The sequence below is a fragment of the Epargyreus clarus genome, unplaced genomic scaffold (assembly GCF_041222505.1).
Source record: "Epargyreus clarus isolate Ecla_fem2 unplaced genomic scaffold, WU_Ecla_fem_2.2 ptg000010l, whole genome shotgun sequence".
Taxonomy (NCBI): domain Eukaryota; kingdom Metazoa; phylum Arthropoda; class Insecta; order Lepidoptera; family Hesperiidae; genus Epargyreus; species Epargyreus clarus.
The window spans coordinates 8,161,312-8,182,075 of record NW_027332218.1 but is presented as its reverse complement, the minus strand read 5'-3'; the positions used below and the strand labels follow the sequence as shown (position 1 = coordinate 8,182,075).

Below are 20,764 nucleotides of genomic sequence, written 5' to 3'. Positions count from 1 at the left end.
GGCCAACAAAGCGAGGTCGGGAAAACTTAATACAGATGTCGTTGCAATGTAAATACATACGTTTATTGGCTGGCAAATTAGTTTCAAAGTTGTCAGTCACAAAGTTATTTGGATGACACACTTATAAAATGTTAATTTACTTAATTCTGGCGTAAAGTTAACATCCAAACAGTATATTGACATCGAAACATGCGCTCAGTTTTACTGTTTTTTGAATCGGTGTGGAAATGGGACCTCCTGTTGTGCAAACAGAGATGACGTCAACTTATCCTGATCCATGCTACAAAGCATATTTTTTTCATAGACACGTTTGGCAAAACCTGAAGATTTATTTTTGCTCAAGAAATCAAAACAACACGTATAAGGTAGATGCGTATTATAATTATAATGGTGAAGGAAAACATCGTCATGAAACCTGCACATTTGAGAGATCTTACAAAAATCTCAAAGGTATGTGAATGCGAATCTACCAATACTTGTCAGAACGGTGGACTCTGACCTAATCCTTCTTATTCTCAGAGGAGACCCGTGCCCAGCGGTAGGACAATAATAGACTTGATAACTTAATAAAAACACGCATTATGCCTGTCAGATTGGACTAAATTTTATACTATTTTTAGTGATATGCAGTTGAAACATCATTTGAACTAAGTAGTAAAAGGTTTAAGGAAGCCACTTCTATGCGTGCTATGGCTGCATCTAACATAACTGTTAAATGTTGATATAAAGAGTGGTGGTGGCTTCCGCGCAATCACTCTCGATCGGGCTCTGCGCACGCGCACCCGCTCCTGTGTTATGACGTATTAAGTGTGCAGTTCTAATTAGTGCATTTTAACATGTAAGTATTAAAGTCATTGACTCTAGTGCAAGGTTTTGTTGTGATTTGAAATTGTCAGCTTTTGCTTGTTCTATGGAAGCATAGTTTGAGTAAACATTGTCTTTTAGGTTACTTATGGAGTTTTATGTTTATCTACATTAGCGGTAGACACTAACGTTACTAATAGTATAGTAATACTCTCAAAGGAAAATAAGTAAATTACTAAAATTGACTGATTTCTTTTTTGGCAGAGTTTGCTATTTTTTTAATTCTCAAAGTTAAAATTAATTGCAAGGTGAAATGTATGCTATATTATTTATAGTTATTATCTATCAATCTGTGACAAAGTTCATCTCCGATTTACATACAATCATTCAAAATAACATAATTAATGCGTTTCAAAAATATCCATGACTTGTTCTATAGTTATTTATGTCACAGACGTTTAAATTATAAATCTATTTTGTTTGCTTTAAACAAATACTCGAATCGTGTGTAAGCCGGTTTAACTTCTAAAATGTTGACGGCTAATTCGTACAGAAAACGCACATGACATCATAAACGTAAATAATGATGATTAAAATAAGTTTCGAATGAGTAAGACCTTAGGCCTGCTTGCAATCTATTTAATATACTTTTATGGAATAACTAAGTATTTTATTAAGTATCAGACAGTTTTGTCGCAGTGTGTGCATCTTGTAAAATGATATCATATTTGAATTGTATATGGAGGTCCGTAAGCAAGGGGAAAAACGAGAAGTTATTTGCGAGCCTCCGCTGTCTGACAGACTGTCACAACGAAGAAATCGTTAACTTCGGTTTATACTCGTATTGAACCAACAGGTAGACACTTTAAATTTCCACAATGCATGTAATTTTATAGTCACTATCATAACCAATACTAAAAATAAAAATAATAAAGAAATTGAGCGTACAGAATCCTCTTTGTATGAAATCGATTTCCATTTGGTCATTTTTAAGGTTAGCCCGATCAAATACATAGAGACAAATATGAAAAAAAGGAGGTCTGTTTATTTAAAGGCTCATGGCTTAGTTTTTGGAATTGCTTACCCTATTAGTATGAATTCCGGTATCTTTCGATGCCGGCCCAAGGTTCGAATTCCAGGAACCTATATTCAAAGAGTATTAGAAATGAAACCTTATTATAATGTAAGGAGATAGGTATATGTCATAAAACCTTTCCGTTCTGAGAGGAGACCCGTGCTCAACAGTAGGATGGTACTGGCTTGATGAAGGCAGAGGTCTAAAGGCTACTGTGACCAATAAATTATGTGACTCTAATATAAAACAACTGACAAAAAATAAAGAATAACTGAACAATATCTTTACATATCCACAAATGTCATTTCTTTGGTAACTATCGGCATGGCATTATCATGGTTTATTCTACAATGTTGATTATGTATGTGTCTTATGGTAGTCATTATTAATTGAATTAATTTATAGTTAGTATACGGGTTACTATACTCTTTGGTATACGGATGCGGGTATGCTTAGTTTAAGCAAAATTGAAATCACTTGATCGTGATTCACTGTAATGTTATTATACACCTTGGAATGGAAAATAGGTATAATATACGTAGACATAACATTTTTTAATCATTTGCAATTATGATATAGGAAAATATATTTATTATGTGATTGAAATAGCAAACAAGCATGCTTTCATCCGATGGTAAGTGGTCACTTAGTTCTGATCTATACGTGGTCTCCTACATTTTTATTTAATAATATATAAAAGCAATAATACGTATATTTCATTGCTATGCTCTATGTACTTAATTGCTATACTAACACATTAGTGAATTAACTTCCATGATATAAACATGATAATGCGAATTCATATGACTGCATTATTTTTAAAAATATCATTCAATGTAGTCTGGATGACCATTTATAGACATAGAATGGAAGAGCTTTGTGGTTCTTTAATTACAATTGTATCTCTTGGGTTTTTATAGTTGCATACCTATAATTACAAAAGTATTATTTTTTTTTTTTTTCAGTTTTTAAGGAAGGCGCTAGTCATCAGTGAAATGCGGCCTTTATTCTTTGGTAAGTTTTAATTACATTTGAAATAAGAATATTTAATCTAATATTGTTTGTTGATAGATTAATCAGTAGGACCGTTCCAATAAATATCAATAGCTCCTTAAGTCACTTAATTAGCATAAATTGTCACGTTAAAACAATTTTATTTTAACTTAAGGACCTCTATGCATTTGTGAAAATGTACTATAAGTATTTGATATTAAAACTATCTTCGTTCAAATTTTAAAATGAAGATATCTACGATTTATTTTCTTTGTTATATAAGTGATTGTATTGTATACGAGTATAGTATTTAATTATTCTTAAATGGCAAAGTATAATAAATGAAAATAAATAAATAAAGAACAATTTTCATGTTAATCAAATGTTATTTGCCTAATATTAAAAAAAAAACAGTTACATAAAAAATCTATATTTTTCTAAAACTAACGACGTTTCTACTTAGTACAATTGCTTAGATAATTAATTACAAAAAGATACCTATAAGAGGCAAATGAAGAAATTCTTTGAAACCCAGCAAGCTCGCATCACGTCAGGATACTTCTGCATAGTGATTTATGGTTAATTTGAATTTCAACTTGTTTATTTACATCCGTTGCAGCCTGCCCATTGTCGGTATCCTACGTGAGAATAATAAAAATGTCGGGATTTCACGACGCATTCGACTTTTGATGAAGAAAGATTGAGTGGCTCGTCATCTTCTTTTTCTTTTTTGTATGTTAATACGTTATTGGTTTACACACACACATCTACATAAAATGCTCACTGATATAAAAATAGGTACTTTATATATCATTCTATAACACTTAATTACATTGCCTCATGTGTGTATTATATTTCCGATTTATAAATAAAGTAATTAATGTTAAAGTTTTACACATACTTGTATGAAAATGAATCTTTTAGGTATTTTATATTACTCGTACCTATATAGAAATGGCAAACAAGCAAGGAATGGCAAATGGCAATTGACGCCCATGGTATCTATGATATCCCAGATAGGATTAAAAACCTACCTGAAGCTGGCGACAGATGCTTTGCTACCACTAAGTATTAAGCTGAAACGCTTCGTACAAGTTTGAAGCGCGTTGTAAGGGAGAGACTCACCGCACCCTTCAAACCAAAATACAGCAGCGTTTATCATTGTTGTTATAAAGCAGAAGTAGGAACGGGCCCATTACTTGAATTACCTAACATAAAACTTAAAAATACGGTGTCAATTTTAAAATGACAAAAAATAGATAACGGAATTTATTTTCAAAATATGAAACTCTATTCATACGTTAGATATATTGTTCTAAACAATAAACGCTATAAACCAAGGAAGTGATAATTACCTAACCGTTGTAGTTCGCGTGTCGGTGAAAATATTTCGTAACACCTGCTTCCTAAAAGTCGTAATAGTTCATGCACAAATATGACTACTACCTTTTAGACTTTTTTCTTTGGCACGTTTATATTATATTTCATTTTCAATAAAGTCATTTTATTATTGAATAATCGATATGCTGTCGATATTATGTACAAATATTCAAATTTATATGTAAGTATTTCGTATTTTTGATGTATCTAATTTTTTTGTATGTCTGAGCTAATTTTGGAAACAATTGTGTTGGAACCAAGAAAACATCTACTTTTTGAAAGTCAATGGGTTATTTTTTACTCATAGTTTTAGTCTATATAATTGTATTCGTTAAAACCGAGTATTTCATAAATTTTGTAGACGTTACAGATTATTAATTTCAGACGAAAATTATTACAATACAATAGTTAAAACTATTATTATTCAAAAGTCAGTTTTACTTTGCGTGAAATGAAAAAGAATATAACTTTTCCAATTACACGTATTAAAGCAATTAAAGAAAGGAACTGCACGGCATAATAACAAATTATAATAATTAACTTTCATAACATGCCGAAGTCTTACAATCCCTATAAAAGAAAATACTGAGGAGAAATAGCTAGAATGGGAATTGCATTCGCGTTATAATTTTGTTATATGGCCGGGCAGCTAGATTACTTTCCCAGGCGGTATGCGCTAGATTGCTACAGATTTTACCGTTAGCATACACATTTCTCATTTTTTTCTAATAATGCAATATTTGCAGAATAGTTTTTTTTATTGACAATGCATTTCAGATGTGCATATTGTATAGTTAGCAATAAAAGTTGGTAATTTATTGCTACCTAGATCTAAAACAAATTATTTACGAAAGAAAGATAAGTACGTAGCAGTGAGGAGTTTTAATTTTGTTGGAATTTTGACTTTTCATTTAAGTTTATAAAAAATTAAGTAGGTAACTATATCGAAATTACGATTACGAAGTTTAAAGTTACCATTTTATAATTAAACACGTACTGAATTATTCTATAATTATTTTTATACATTGTGACGATAAAGTGCTTGTTATAGAGTACAAAAACAACTTTAACTGCATTATAGACAAAATCTGCATTATTTTCTTTCGTTTCTTTCATACAAACCAATCAATTCTGCCAATCTTTCTCCATAAATAATATACGAAGCGTCGGTAACTTTTGGTAATTTACTGATTTTCAAAAATAATTATATTATAAAATAAGTAACAATTTTTTTTTTATGCCATCGGTACATTAGAGAGTACAATAGCTAGGGTCAGTGCAGTGCGTTCACCGCTTCGTTGTGCCTTACCCGAGCAATGTTTTTATTGCACGGAAATACTCGACTTCATTTGTTTAGTTTAGCCTACAATTAGGCCCACGTTATTATAATCGACGCTGTTCGTGTTAATTCTTAACTGTCTTGTAAAAAAATCCGGTAAAAAAGTTGTGGCAAATTTCAAGTTGGTAACAACTTTGAACACGAGTGTTTTGCCTTATAAGATATAAGCGAATAGAGTGGACATGGAGAGGAAAAGTGTCATCAAGTTATTACCAATTGGTAAAAAGTCGTTCCTAAATTAACAATGTCAATTTATTATCTGAAATCGTGTAAATGGTGTTATATTTCATATTAATCCATCCTTCAGGATGTTAAACGCTTTTGTATGAAAATCTTGATATAGATCTCTATGACGTTAATATTTTTGCTTATAAACCTTATAATAGTTTGAGAACTGTCATGTTTGAAAATACTTACAAATATGCGGAAATAATAGTAATATGAGTATAAATAACCTATGTTATATACAGGTGCTCATATTCTTAGTAAATAGGCTGACATTTACATGTGCTAAGCCTATGTTTACAGCGTTCAAAGTCAATGATATTGTCAACATTGACGAATGTGTTAAATTTTCATGCATGATATGTAAAATCATACAGGTCTTTACATATTCATGTTTATTGGGTAAATAATGACCATATGAGGTAAGTGATCAATGCCTCACATAGATTGCTGTATATATTTTTCTTTTTTTTATAACATATGAGTAGCAGACTAACATGCAGTTCACCTGATGGTAAGTGGCTACGCCCATGGACATCTGTAATCAATTCTAGATAGGATTAGATATTCCTACCTGAGGTCGGCCACAGATGCGTCGCTACTCCTGAGGACTAAGTTAGAACGCCTCGGAAATGTATGTCTCCCTTACCACACCCTTCAAACGAGAACACAGCAGCGCTTAACTTTGCTGTTATGAGGCAGAAATAAGTGTGGCGGTGGTGCCGCTGGAGTCGAACCACAGAGGGATCTACCATCTTTTTATTGTAGAAGTAAGAAACGAGCATATAGTTTACCTGATGGTAAGTGGTAATTGCCGTGCAAAGATGTCTCAGGAACTTGTAATCACTCCAAGAAACATCTCATATAAATATACCTTTAATATGTATGTATGTATGTATGCGTTTTAATTTTGTGCTCAGGCAGAGGCAACGCATTTGCGGCCGATCTTAGGTAGGACTCGTAACTTATCTGGGGTTGATAAGAGGTAGATATGAGCGGTAGAGACCACGAAACTACTCTCCATCAGATGCACTGCTTTCTCGTATGCTAGTAGGGAGATCAAATATTTTTTATCTAACTACGTACGTAAGTACTACTACAGTTAAGAGATCTGCTACAGATGAACTACTTTATGCCGTACCCACTTCCGCCACACCGTTTCGCACTATTAATAGATCTTTCATACTAGCGATCTTAGATTTAAATCAATTTTCATTTACGCCATTAGAAGAGTTTTTGTTGATCTGTTTATTATTACTAAAAGCTATTTTTAACTTAAAAGCAAACTGTATGAAAACATTAAAATATTGTATTTAATCTTTATTTAATTATAGAAATATTCGAGAAAAGGTTGCCTATAACTTGGTAACTTAATAATTCAATTTGCATAAAATGAAAGTAAACTTTCTCTGCAAGTGGTTTTAACAGGTTTAAAGTAAAATATATGATACTGAAATGCAAGACTTCATGTTGGCAAACATGAATGAATGTAGATTTTAACCGACTTTTGGATATTGCAACCATTGATATTCTTCCACATATTGTTATTTTTATAATTTACAAAGGTTATAGATTTATTGTAGGAATATTGTAGTATTTTTAATTGAAAGATTGTATCGCTAGTACGATGCAGAAACCGCGTATGTGGTCACGGTCAGAGCGTCCAACGGTACCGGCGCCAGCAATGCACGTTGCATTTGAATTAGGGCTGACACATCAGGATGGTTAGTAATGACTGTGCTGGTTATAAAATGTTACATCAAGATAGTCAGTGATGACCTTTTTATTTATGAAATTAACTAATAATTATTTATAAAAAATATATAAAAAGGCGCAGGTGGGACAAAGTATTTTTAAGGAGAAATTATTATTCAAATCTGTGAATTGATTGGAATGATATTAATTATTTTTTTGGGATATAAAAACAAAGCCTTATTAGTTTTTATTGAATAAATGTAGTATATCGCTTGTACGATGCAGAAACCGCGCATGTGGTCACGGTCAGAGCGTCCAACGGTACCGGCGCCAGCAATGCACGTTGCATTTGAATTAGGGCTGACACATCAGGATGGTCAGTGATGACCATGCTGGTTATAAAATCTTAGATTTCGTCGCAGCTTGTGTCTGCGATAAGTACGATATTTTTATAAGTAACATTATTGGTAAAAACAAAATAATAACTAATTATGCATTATGTTTGTGCAACGCCTCTTAGGTTTTCTTAAATTTGCCTCATTATCGGTTTAAAACGGGAATTAAACTCATAGGTTTGTTAGCCCCAATGTTATAGTTTTGTTAAAAAGGTTTACCGAAGGTAGAATAAAATGAAGCAGTTAAACTTAATTACCTACCTATAGGTTAGAAAAAAAGCTAAACATAATAAATATGAGATACTATTCATGATTTTTTTATGAATAATAAACGTGACTTTAAAAAAGATTAGGTAAATGAAATACGTTATGATTCCTTTTATATTTTATTAAATGCCTTTTTATGACAAAGCTAAGTATGAGGCAGTAATTATGTCTTGGCTATAGGAACGGATTAATTAACTTATAACTTGTAAGATACGTAAATAGAATCATACAACAATAACAATTAATATTTAAATAATCTACTTACTTGTTTACCTCGATTAGACGAAAACCAGTTCTATGTAAGAGGCAGTTCCATTACATCCATATAGTTGTTAGAAGGAGCGAAGTTTTCTATATATCGCTACTTCAAAACAAAAGGGCCACAAAGCGAATAGACCTAATTTTACAGGAGAGCCATTTAAAGTTTTCAAAATCAGTTTTTGTATAATTGCTCTGTAATTTTAAAACTAATAAATAGGTGTTATACACTGTTAGAAAGATATTTTTATTCTGCTTTTAATGATTAATTCGGATATTTGTATTTTTTTCAAAAAAAAAAGTTATGAGCAGATAAGTCTCTTTTGTATATAAATATATTGTTTGAATTATGGGGAAAATTTACTAAAACAGTCACAATTTTTAAAAATAATATGTATTCATGGTTCTTTTTGTGCCACTAGCTTACCCAAATTAAAAAAATATATATTATAAACCAAAGAAAGTGACTATGTCACATAAAAATAATTACAAAAATAACTTTTGCTTTTGTAAAATATAAAGAAATGCAACTTACTAAAAATACTTACTTGGCAAACAAACAAAAATAAATAAAAAATCAATAAATAACTACAAACAAGTAGTAGTAGAAGAAGTTTTACGTATTAGGTAACTTAAAAAAAAAAACTTTAGTTATAAAATTAATCTCAAAATGAAATGTTGTACTTACTGAAAAACTATTAAAATACAAAAGTAATAGTGCTATTACCTACGTAACTAAAGTTTATAACTACAGTGATCAACTTCAAAATAATAATAGTATGAAAACTAGACTTTAGCCAAGTATTAAACCAATCTCAAAAAACAATGAAAAATAATTAACCTTACAAAGTAGAGTAATAACATAATCATAATCATAGAACCAAAATTATTCGTTTTTGACTTGGACGTATATGCTTGACCACTGTTTCTGAGTATTTTCGTCATGTTTCTTCCCCATAATTGTGAATTCGCTTGCCTTTTACTACTCTTTCTTTGAATATTCTCATTGTCAACACAAGGAGATGGCGTATTAACACTTAATATTGTAACAACGCTAGGAATCTGAATATCGTCATTATTAGGTGCTGTAAAACGAAACTCGATGACTGAATAATAACCGTTTTAGAAGGTGGTCTCAATAAGACCTCATCAGGTTTAAGAACTGATGCAGACTCGTCATTCAAACCAGAAGTTCCAGGTTTAAGCGAAAACTGGTTGATGTTATTATCGTCATCTGAGCTAGAATCAGTTAACCGCAAGTCGTCTCTAATTTGTAAATCTGGATCCTGGACATTGTCGTCGGATGAAAAATCACCATTGCATGAACTTGAATCAGAAATGTCGCTATCATAATCGGTTTCTTCAATAACTACGTTTGGTCTATTATTTCTATAACCTGGTTCCAACTCCGGTTCGCTGTTCAGAGATAAACTGAAATTACATTGACTATCAGGAATAGAATCGCTGTCCGAGGAGTCATCCAATGCTGGTGCATTATTCATCTTCTTAATACAGGGATCACATTTAACGTAATTGTTTTTAAATAAAGTTTCATCATTGCCATTTAGTTTGATTTGGTTATTGTACTTTAACATGTCGAGTATCCTATGCGCTCTGTTGTTCATTCTATATAAATATAACTATAATATATAAACTAAACCAGGTAAAGATTTAGCTTATAATAGTATAAAGTAAACCTTTACCTTAATAAAAAACTTACAATAAAATAACAAGCAAAAACAGACCATTGAATTCATAAAATAATATGATTTTACTTTTAAAAATAAATATACAATACAAATGTATATCAAAATAAGAACTTTTATTCATGAATATTTACTATAACCTAGAAAAAATCACCAGCAAAAATGACGTATTCCTAACATGCCCCTTTTGAAACAACGTAATTATTATCTCCTAAGTGCATTTTCTATGCAAAACATACTTATTACAAAATATGGTAGTTTTGTTTTTAAATTGTTATTACAACTTCTATAAAGTGTTATAAACAAAACAGGCCTTTTTGTAATATGGTCCTTTTGATTAAGTAAAATAAATGATTCTTACATGAATATTATATGCAAAACGGACGTTTTTCAAAATATGGCACTTTTGTTTAAATAATAAAAGCTTAATCAAGAGTTTTTTTTGCGTTATGGCCCTTTAGCACCAAACAAACGTAAGCTCTCGTCGACTTTCGGGCCGCAACTAACAAAATGGCGGCTTTGCACAAATGATGCAGCGTAAATTCGAAAATACAAAAGAGACGTCAGTAGTATTTTTATTGTTTAAAGTGTAAAATTCATGGGAGTCTTTTTAAATTATGAAAATATAAGCGACAAAATTTGAGTTTTAACAAAAAAAAGGATTTTGAATATTTTTGATTTGTGGCCCTTTTGTTTTAAGGTAGCGATATGTCTTGCTGTAATATAAAATCGATTAAGATTCTATTGCTATAAAACTGAAAATATTGAACATTGATAAAAAATGTAAGGAACATAAGGGAGATAATACACTAGCGACAGTATACGTCATCGATTCAGGGGCCCTACCACTATCTTTTGAAAACAATCATAGTTCAGGAAAGTTTTATTTCAATATTGCATCAACATTATTTTGTTTTGTACCACGACCTCCTTAAAACAGTTTTGTTTTATTCTTGCCGAGCGACGTAAACTTAAACCCTTATTCATTTTTCATTGTATTGATTTTATAAAATCAACAACTGACATTCATATTTTGCTTAAAAAAAGAATGAATAATTTCGACCGATATCATACAAAACTGCTTATTGTAATATTATAAAAACAATCCTACTTTAACGAGGTCATGGTACGAAATTTCAATGTATGATTAAACTAATATTGTTTTAAGAGATGGTAGTAGGTCTCCAAGTCGACATCGATTTTCGCCGGCTGGCGTCAGCTACTGTCGCTGTAATACTGCGACTACAAAGCTGACACGGGTGTTTAAAAAACGCTTTAAATTCACTACCGTCCATTTTTAATAATTAATCTATCCAGGTTTAATGTGCCACAGAAATTTGTCAATGTCTAGTATGAACTAATTGTAAAATGTTGTGGGAGGCAAAATACTGCATGGACTGAATATTGACTGATATCAACATATTCGAACGAATGTTCAACGGACGTCTGAAGTCATTTCAAACGATGATGCAAAACAACATTGGATAGATTGATTATTAATAACGGTTCTATTACATAAGAAACACTGATTTATTTAATCACGTCGCCCCTTTAGCGCGCACATAAGTACTTATGGTCTTACCTAAGTTGGTCATTAAGGCTTGTAGGTAGTACGAGGTAAGTACAGTTGACTTAACAACCTGAGGCTTGCATTCCTAGCCGTCATCATTTGATGCTAGTGAGCTAAGAACTAACCATACGTTTGATGCGTTTTAACCGTAGGGCTTATTATTTAAACATTTAATGGTTTACTTTTCAGCCTACGGTCGTTTGTCCACCGCACCGTTAGCGGGCCGATACCGAGAACGAGATTATTTCGGGCCGATTTAAATTATGTCGTGACGGCGATAGTTTGTCCACCGCGACCGATATCGGCAGTTTATTTTGTTCCTGCTGTCACGCGTGTGACGGCAGTGTATGAACAAGTTCCAATGTTTTTTATATTGCCGGCACATCGGCCCGTCAAAATCTCGGTGCCGATCTAGCGGTCACGCCGATCTACTGGAAATATCGGCGGCCGGGATGACGGTGTCCGGGTGGTGGACGTGCGGTGGACAAGCTGCTATAGTAAATGTATATACGCTACTTCGGCGCCGTCATTAATTATCGGTATCGGCTCTGTGACGGTGGACAAACAGCGTACGACACTGGGATTCATAGCATTTAATACGAAGTATCTTAAAAAGAAATACAAATGTGTCGGCTACAATCCATTTACATATATTTGCGACAAAACCGAAAATACTAAATGATTTCGCATTTATAGTTACTTAAAAGTATTACTATAGTTAATCTTAACATTGTTACATTTTACAATTTACCCCATGGCGTGTACCTGCAGCATTTTTAGATTTAATTTTCAAGAAATACGAAGCATACCTGGAATACACCTTAAAACACTTTAGATAAGATATAATACAATCCCCCGAGAGCTTTTATCTAAAGTTGTCTCATTATTTCCAATCTAGGATAATATATAACATCGAAGTAAAGCAAACATTGTAACGTATAGCGAATAAATTCCTTACTCTATACTATTATTAAGTGTGTATCTACTATCTGAGATTGAAATTGTTACTTTCTACTCAGTAAATTACCCATAAACACACGCTACAAAATGTTGGTATTTTGCGATCTTTGCTATAGATATTAAAGTAAATAGAATTCACGGTATATTTAAGTTGCTATGCAGAATTGAAAGCATTTTTACATAACTAACTCTTATTATGTTTAACGTGTATTATACCAATATCATGCGAAGATTATCCTACCATAATTAACCCCAGATAGGATTAAAAATTCCTACCTGAAGTCGGCCACAGTTGCGCCGCTACCTTTGACGACTAAGCTGGAACGCCTCGGAAAAGTATCACCCTAAGTACACCCTTCAAACCAGAATACAGCAGCGCTTAACATTGTTGTAATGAGGCCGAAATAGGTGTGGCGGTAGTGCCGCCGGAGTTATACCACTAAGGATTTTCGACCTTCAAAAACACACTGAAAATCAGTGGCCGTGGTTCGCCGCGGTGAGGCTGAGTGTGGACCCTTTTGTAAAATTTTACTGCAGCAATGTTTTGATTTTAAAATTATTTTTGCTATTATTTATGTCCCATAATGTTGTAGTGTTTTTTTACAAATAAATGTTTCTTTATTTATTTCTTTCAAAAACGATTATTTTGATAGCGCCACCTTTCGGGTACAAAATTATTTCGAGTTAGGACGAACAAACAACACCAAGACTTCATTGGAATCTGTTAAGCTGTTTATAATTTAATAATTTAATAATATTATCTTAAATGACATTACAACTAGACACGATTCTTAAATGAGTTTTCTTCTATGCGTTTTCTATATATTCCATAATCTAAGCCTAAGATTAGAATCACATAAGCTATTACCTGATACAGTTATCTGGGTAAATGCATGTATACCGCTACTTCTCGACCTACTTCGCCGCCTGTCTTCTCTTAAGAACCAGTCCCATCGATATCACGACACAGTTATATCCAGATCCTATCTTGTTTATCAAGGACATAATCTTGTTTTGATCGTAGAAAACACATCTTTATGTCCTTTTGTGACCTCTTGGCATGTTTAGTGTTTTATTAACATATACAGTTACATTCGTTTCTAGGTTTTAAAAGATAGGGACCATGAGGTCACCCTTGAGATAGTACACATAGGATTAATATTGAATTATTTTGTTTTACTTTAGTAGTATAAGTAGTAATTTAGTAGTAGTAGTAGTAGTAGCAGTACTTTAGTAGTGTAGTTTAGATGTAATGGCTTGTAAAATTGCCATACTCTGTTACTTTTCGAATTCATAAAAATCGTCATCAACTTAGCAATTACATATTTAATCATTGATTTGGCGTCATCTGTATTGCTTTTTGCAAAGTTTTAAATCGATATGACTTCTAATCGTTGTGAAGATCGATGTTGTTATAATGGACTTATGGCTGAGACCGCACTGCGATTAAACGCACGCGTTTAACCGCAAGACTGAAACCGCTAAAATATAAAACATATTGCTTTCTATACAAGTGCACGCACTAGTGACTTTTTCAGTCGACTGATTTATTGTTACATTTTGACCGCGGCTTGTTTAAAGCGCGGTTTTTTGTCTCCCATAGTAATTGTATGGTGGGGCATTGATATAAACTAAAGATATGTTACTAGTGGGTAAAACATGAAATATACAAAATACACCAATTGGAGTGAATCGACTCCAGCCGCTCTCGCGGCGGCGTAGTAACTGACACGTATGTATGTCACTGTATACGTTTAACGTCATTATTTTAGTCTTCTAAGCCTCAAAATGCCTTCTTGGGCAATGCTTAAATGTACAAATTATGCAAAAAAATACCCAAGATTCATGGAATCACATTTCACAAGTAAATGAGGAGAAATCATTATATCTTGATTGTTTTTCGTGCTTGGTCCGCTATAATTACGTAACTGACAAAATAGAGATAACGTATTCCTTCCACAAGTAGTAATAGAGAAGCAAAATTTACGTACATATTTACGTATGAATGAATGAGTTACTTTCGGGTAAGCAAAAAGAAAAACGTGTATTTGTGTGTTTAGTGTAACACTTATTTGTGTTGTTTTGTGGGCAGGTAACATATCTATAGTTTTAAATATCATTGGTTTTTTATTCAGTCTCTAACCCCACAACACGTGCTGTTCGCCTGAAATCTATGATGAGACTGAAATAAAATTAAGCCAAAAGAAAACCGCAGTGCGTGTTCGTATGCGTTTTGGCGTTTTCAGCTTTTTTTATTCAGTCTGCGTTTAATCGCAGTGCGGTCTCAGCCTATAGCCTTATATTCCGTACCGTACTTATACATTTCAAGTGAGCCAAATCTATTTGGATCTTTAACTTTATCTTTCTCTTTAACTTTAACTAATCCATAACTTTCTCATAATTATTTGAAAATGGGAACTCAAAATTCCGTTCATACATTCAAGAACCTAAAATACTCGTACATGACTATCACACGAAATAGTAAACATGACCAAGTTCCGTGGCATTACGTTTCGAGACAATGGCTAACGGTCCGGCCAGGTCAAGTCCATTTGAAACTGCAAGTTATTGCCGCCGTGCTAATAATTGCACTAGCTTTGCTATTTTTGTGTGATTTAAACATGCAGTTTATTGTCTTTTTAATGGTTTTTGTCATTTTGTTTCTTGTTTTAATGTCTAAATGCATATTCGAAAAAGGAAAAGATTATAAAGATCGCGTATATTTAATTAAATTTTGAACGAAGTTGTTAATGGAATTGTTTTAGCCTATTGCTATGAACTATTAGTAAACAGACACGTAGCTTATTAGAAACTCTGATACTTGATAATCCATAGGGGTATTATATTGTATTTGAATTTGAATCAAACTAACATTTATTTATGTGAACAATATTAATACTGCAGATCTCACGTCTGATATGTCTCCTGAATTTGATGCGATAGTCTTCCAGACAATTTTGAATATGGAAACTAGTGTTGACCATACACATCCACTAGTTGTTACACTCAAATGACATGCACATTAATAGTGATAATTGTTCTTATTTTTCCAGTGCTTTTGGTGGCAGTGGGTGTAGCTAACGCGAGATGGCTTCGACGCGGGCGCTCCGATCAACCCAAAGAAACGAGCTTCATCGGCGAAGCTACAAATGAGCTATCTACGGCAATTATGCAGGTAAATGAATGTAATAAAGCAGTCAGAATTTGGATTTTTTGGAAATGTTTAATTTATTATTAAATTACTGCTATTCTAAATTTTAAACTTACTATATAACACCACGTCTGCCGTTAGCCATCCGGCTCTGGCCAGCCTCATCGTCCAATACACTAGATATCACTCTCCGAAATGAAATACGTGTCATGTACAATTCAATGAGAAAAAAAATCACACGCCCTCGTCCCACTCTACCCCTGTAGGAATTTAATATACCCTATCATCAGTCAAAAGTTTAGCTAAATAAAATCTTAAAAATCTCATCAAACACTTGGTTCTTGGACTTTCTAGTGTTGGTTACTTGCACGATTCATTGAAGAATGTTTAATACTACGTCTTTTACTTATAATCAAAATATTGTATTTCAGGGATACATTGACGATGACAAGAACATCGCGTTTTCACCTCTTGGCTATTCTGCGATCCTGGCTATACTGGCTGAAGGCGCGAGTGGGAAAACCAGAGAACAGCTTACCACAGCTTTACATTTGCCGGACGATCCAGCACTAACCAGAAAGACATTCCGGTACATTATGGAGAGACTTAAATTCAGGAACGAATACAAATTGAATCAACCAGAACTGAAAAATTACTTCTATATTTACAAGAACTACACAATTAATGAGGACTACAAGAAAGTTTTAGAACAATATTATCTTACTGATGTGAGGTCTGTTGAACGGTACACAGACAAACTTGAAGCAGATGATGTTAATGAAGAGGAAAAGAAGACAGAAGATAACAAAAAGATCGAAGAACTTCCCGATTTAATGCCACCTAAGGAAACGGATGAGAAACTGATTTCCTTTGCTGTTGAAGATAAACCAGAAAAAGTGGACATTTCTAAAGTTGAATACAAACCTGCGAAAAATATCAAAGAGAAAATTAAGTTAGTCAAGACTTACCCCAAGAAAGAAGAGTTTGGCGAAGAAGAAGAAACTATGGTCGCTGTTGAGGCAAGAAATCACGCCAGAAGTCTCAGAGTATTGCAAGACAAAAACGACATCACTTCCAGCATTTCTGTAAACAGCGTTGGAAAGAAATCTAGCAAAAGTAAGTATTAATTTACAAACTGTAGTAGTTTGTATTACGACTAATTAGGGTTTATTAATGTGCTAATATCTACATTAAGTTGCCGTTAATATAAACATCAACTATAATTATAAAAACTTTAATATTTAAAGGTTTAATTTCCTACTACAACTGTGTTTACTGCTAGTGTTAATTCATTCTTCTATAATAATATTTTTCAGCAACCAGCGCCCTGATGCTGCTCTTCAATGGCATGTACTTCCGTGGGTCTTGGAAGAAACCTTTCGACACCATCGAACCTGGCGTTTTCTACAAGTCCAACACCGAGAAGAAACAAGTCCCCATGATGAAGACTCGTGGTACCTTCAAGACTGCACAGCTCCCCGATCTAGACAGCGAAGCTATTCTTTTACCATATGATGTGAGTTTGATAAGCAATAATTTTAAGAATCTTAGACTGAGTTTTTTATACAAATATATGTAAAGTATCCTATTTTTGTGGATTTTTTATGATGCTTTAAAACGCTTTATATAAAACACCTGACAAGGACATGCGAACGATGTTCTTATGTTGAAGTAGATAATAGAAGATATGTCGTATATGCTTGTGGTGGCTTAAAAATTCTAATTTATAATATCATGAGCATAATGAAATTAAAAAAAACTAACGTAAATCTGCCTGGAGTATAATAGTAGTGAATATAGCAAAATTAGACTTTTTATTTTTTTTTCTTTCAGGGCGGCCGATACGCACTCTTAGTAGTTACTCCTCGATCCAGAGATGGCTTGACTCGTCTGATTGCTGACTTGCCTGCTGCACCCATATCTGAGATCCAAAAGAGTCTCAGCGATGAAGAGCTGGATGTTTCTATCCCCACTTACTATGTCGAGACTACCACTAAACCGGTGGCGGCTTTGGCCAAAGTTAGTATTTCTTCGAAACGTTCTCTTAATAGTGGACTCAACTTAAATGAAGGGAGTATTTAAAGTACAGATTTAAAGTATTAGATTGATTTTTTGTACAAATAGGGAAGTAAGAGTTCATTGTCTAATTATTCAATTATTGTGGTAAATAACAAAAACTTAAGACTAAATATTTAACCCAAAATTGGAAGATTATAATAATGATCATCATTATAATTACATCTTACTTTGATGAAAGAAAAAAGTCAAATACTATATATGGTCGAAAAGCAAATCACATCGTTTAAAATCTGAAGGATAACTGCAATTTAATTTATCATAACCACATTCTTATCTTCATTTGGATCACGGAAGTGACGTAAAATATAAGAATAATCATCTCCAAGGTAGGTATTTCTTCTTAAGGAAAATATGTTATGTATTCTTTTGTAGCAATAATTATATTGACACATATTTTCTTATACGTTACAATGGGTGTTGATATTGTAAGATCATTAATCTCCTACACTATTTGACTGATCATCATAAAATGTAGGTTATTTAGATTTTTTATAATATAGGAGTAGCCGGCGAACTTGTTGTTGTAACTAATGGTAAGTCGCTACTGTCGCTCATGGACATTTGTAATCAATCCCAGATAGGATTAAATATTCCTACTTGAGGTCAGCCACAGATGCGCTGCTAACTTTTAGGATTAAAAAAACGCTAAAACGCCTCGGAAAAGTATGTCTCTCTTACTACACCCATCAAACCAGAACACAACAGAGCAGAACACAAAAGTCACTGACAGAAGTGACCATTGCAAAAAATATCCACCATTGCAGATAATTAATTTTCTTCCTCTTCTTTCTTTCTTTAAGTGATTTCCATTTATTTTTCAGTTTGGTGTAAGCAGTATTTTCGGCCGTGAAGCAGAACTGTCTGGAGTGTCAACGAAGGAAGGACTCTTCGTGCAGGAGCTGGTGCAAAATGTGGCGGTTCGGGTTGACAATGCTGGTGCTACGTCATCACTTATTGGAGGTGAGCCAAAAATGATTAATTTAACAATTGATTTTATACTTATTGTCACTCAAACATCTTCAGAAACAAATGGAGCCAGTGTATTTAAATTGAAATATTTATATATACAATTTTCAATTAATTAAATTCATCATTTCGATGTCCGCTTAACTGACTAAAAAAACCTACAGAATTTGAATTCAGAACATTGGCACGATAAATTTGCTACTAGAGTCGCAAAATGTCAAAAATCTATTTTTTGATTTTTATGTGACTAAATAATCTAAGGAAGGAAGAGTCTGTACAGTTTTTTTTTTATTATGCTTCATTAAGAGTATCTCATAAGAATATGTTTATAGAAGTCACACGTTATGATTGTGTAACTTATCTTCAGGCATGTTGTCTGTCCTTTCGTTATGTCCAAATAATAATGTTACTGAAATTTCATTAACATTAATCGTATTATTTTACTAACATAATTTATTTTTAATTAATTCTATTTTACAGCCTCCAACGGAGTCGTGGAGTCCCTGAAAAACTTGCCGCTCTACGAGACCACGCCGCGTCGCTTTTCCGTGGAGCATCCCTTCCTGTTCTTCATTGTGGATAGATTAGATAACCTCGTGGTGGTTGCCGGAAAGGTCACTGACCCCCAGCCGCCTTCAGATGACTAAAATACAATAATATCTTTAAATAGGATTAAGAGTCCCGAAGCATACTGAGATCTTTATATTGTCATTGTAAGGCAATTGACTAAATATTAACTTCTTTGTAAGAACAGTTTCATTATGATCAGCTTCTTCTGTAGGAGGTGAATCGAATATTCGACTAAAATTGTTTAAACCCACCCTATTTTTAACAACAGTGATTTTTTTACTTGTGCTTACTTACTCGTTTACTGTTTTTACTTTTGTAAGGAGGTTACAGATTTTTTCATATAAACCAGAAGCATTTGATAGCGAAAAAGTACACAGCGTAGGTTAAGTCTAATTAAGTCTACCTAGTCTTAAGTTATTATTTATTTTTGTGGTCGTTGTGATATGTTTAAGATTAAATTATTTATTTTCATACAATAAATTGTAGTTTTATTTATTTATATGGGGCTAAACTGAAATTGGTTTATGTAATGAATAGCGATTAAATATATTTCGCGTTTGAGACACAAATTATTATCAATTAGAAATAATACGATAATGACATATCCTTTACCATACCCGATGTATTTTTTGCTGCTATAGTTGAATGTCTTTATAATGGAATATGCTACCGAGTTAGTGGAAGAAATTGGCTACAACAAATTAGGTACCTCAAATTCAATTAATAATGACTGTTTCCTTTCATAGTTTAGCTCTTATACTCTATTACAAACACCTTACCAGGTATGCCTCAGCATCCAGATTCACTAGATGTTATATTTTAGAAAACAGGCAAGAAGCGCAACTAGCGATGCTGTGTGAGACATACTTTTCCGAGGCATTTCACCTTAATCCTCAGGGGTAGCGGCGCAGTCGGTGGTTATTCCTATCTGGGGTTGAATACAGTTGTTCATGGGCGGCAGTAGCCACTTACTATCACGTGGTTTGCATGCTCGACTGCTACTCCCATATTATAAAAAAACAACTTGAGTGTTTGCCAATAATATCTTCGATTTACCAAAAGAACATTTCTGAAAATTTTCTGAAAATTAACAGTCATGTTTTTTGAATTATATAATTAGCACGATGGTTCCACAACGGTAAATCGCCATGCCGTGGATGTTTGTGATCAACCCCATATAAGATTAAAGTTACTCTTGAGGAGTAATTTGGAACACCCCAAAGAAATATCTATTACTGCAACCTTTTAACCAGTGTTAAAAGTTTAATCATCTTCTATTTTGACACATTTTCGATATGTGTATTTATTGTGTAAAAATTCAGATTCAATAA

At 33.0% G+C, this 20,764-nt stretch overlaps 1 protein-coding gene across 1 annotated transcript; it reads left to right on the top strand.

Annotated features, from left to right (window-relative positions):
• The first annotated feature begins 690 nt into the window (after positions 1 to 690).
• Positions 691 to 19,913, top strand: serpin-10 (serine protease inhibitor 10). Its single transcript, XM_073077367.1, has 8 exons — positions 691 to 838; positions 2,845 to 2,893; positions 15,721 to 15,842; positions 16,250 to 16,934; positions 17,135 to 17,334; positions 17,652 to 17,837; positions 18,719 to 18,857; positions 19,344 to 19,913. Exons 2-8 carry the CDS (start codon positions 2,875 to 2,877, stop codon positions 19,508 to 19,510), a joined length of 1,518 nt encoding a protein of 505 aa, XP_072933468.1. The 5' UTR covers positions 691 to 838; positions 2,845 to 2,874; the 3' UTR covers positions 19,511 to 19,913.
• Positions 19,914 to 20,764: the final 851 nt, after the last annotated feature.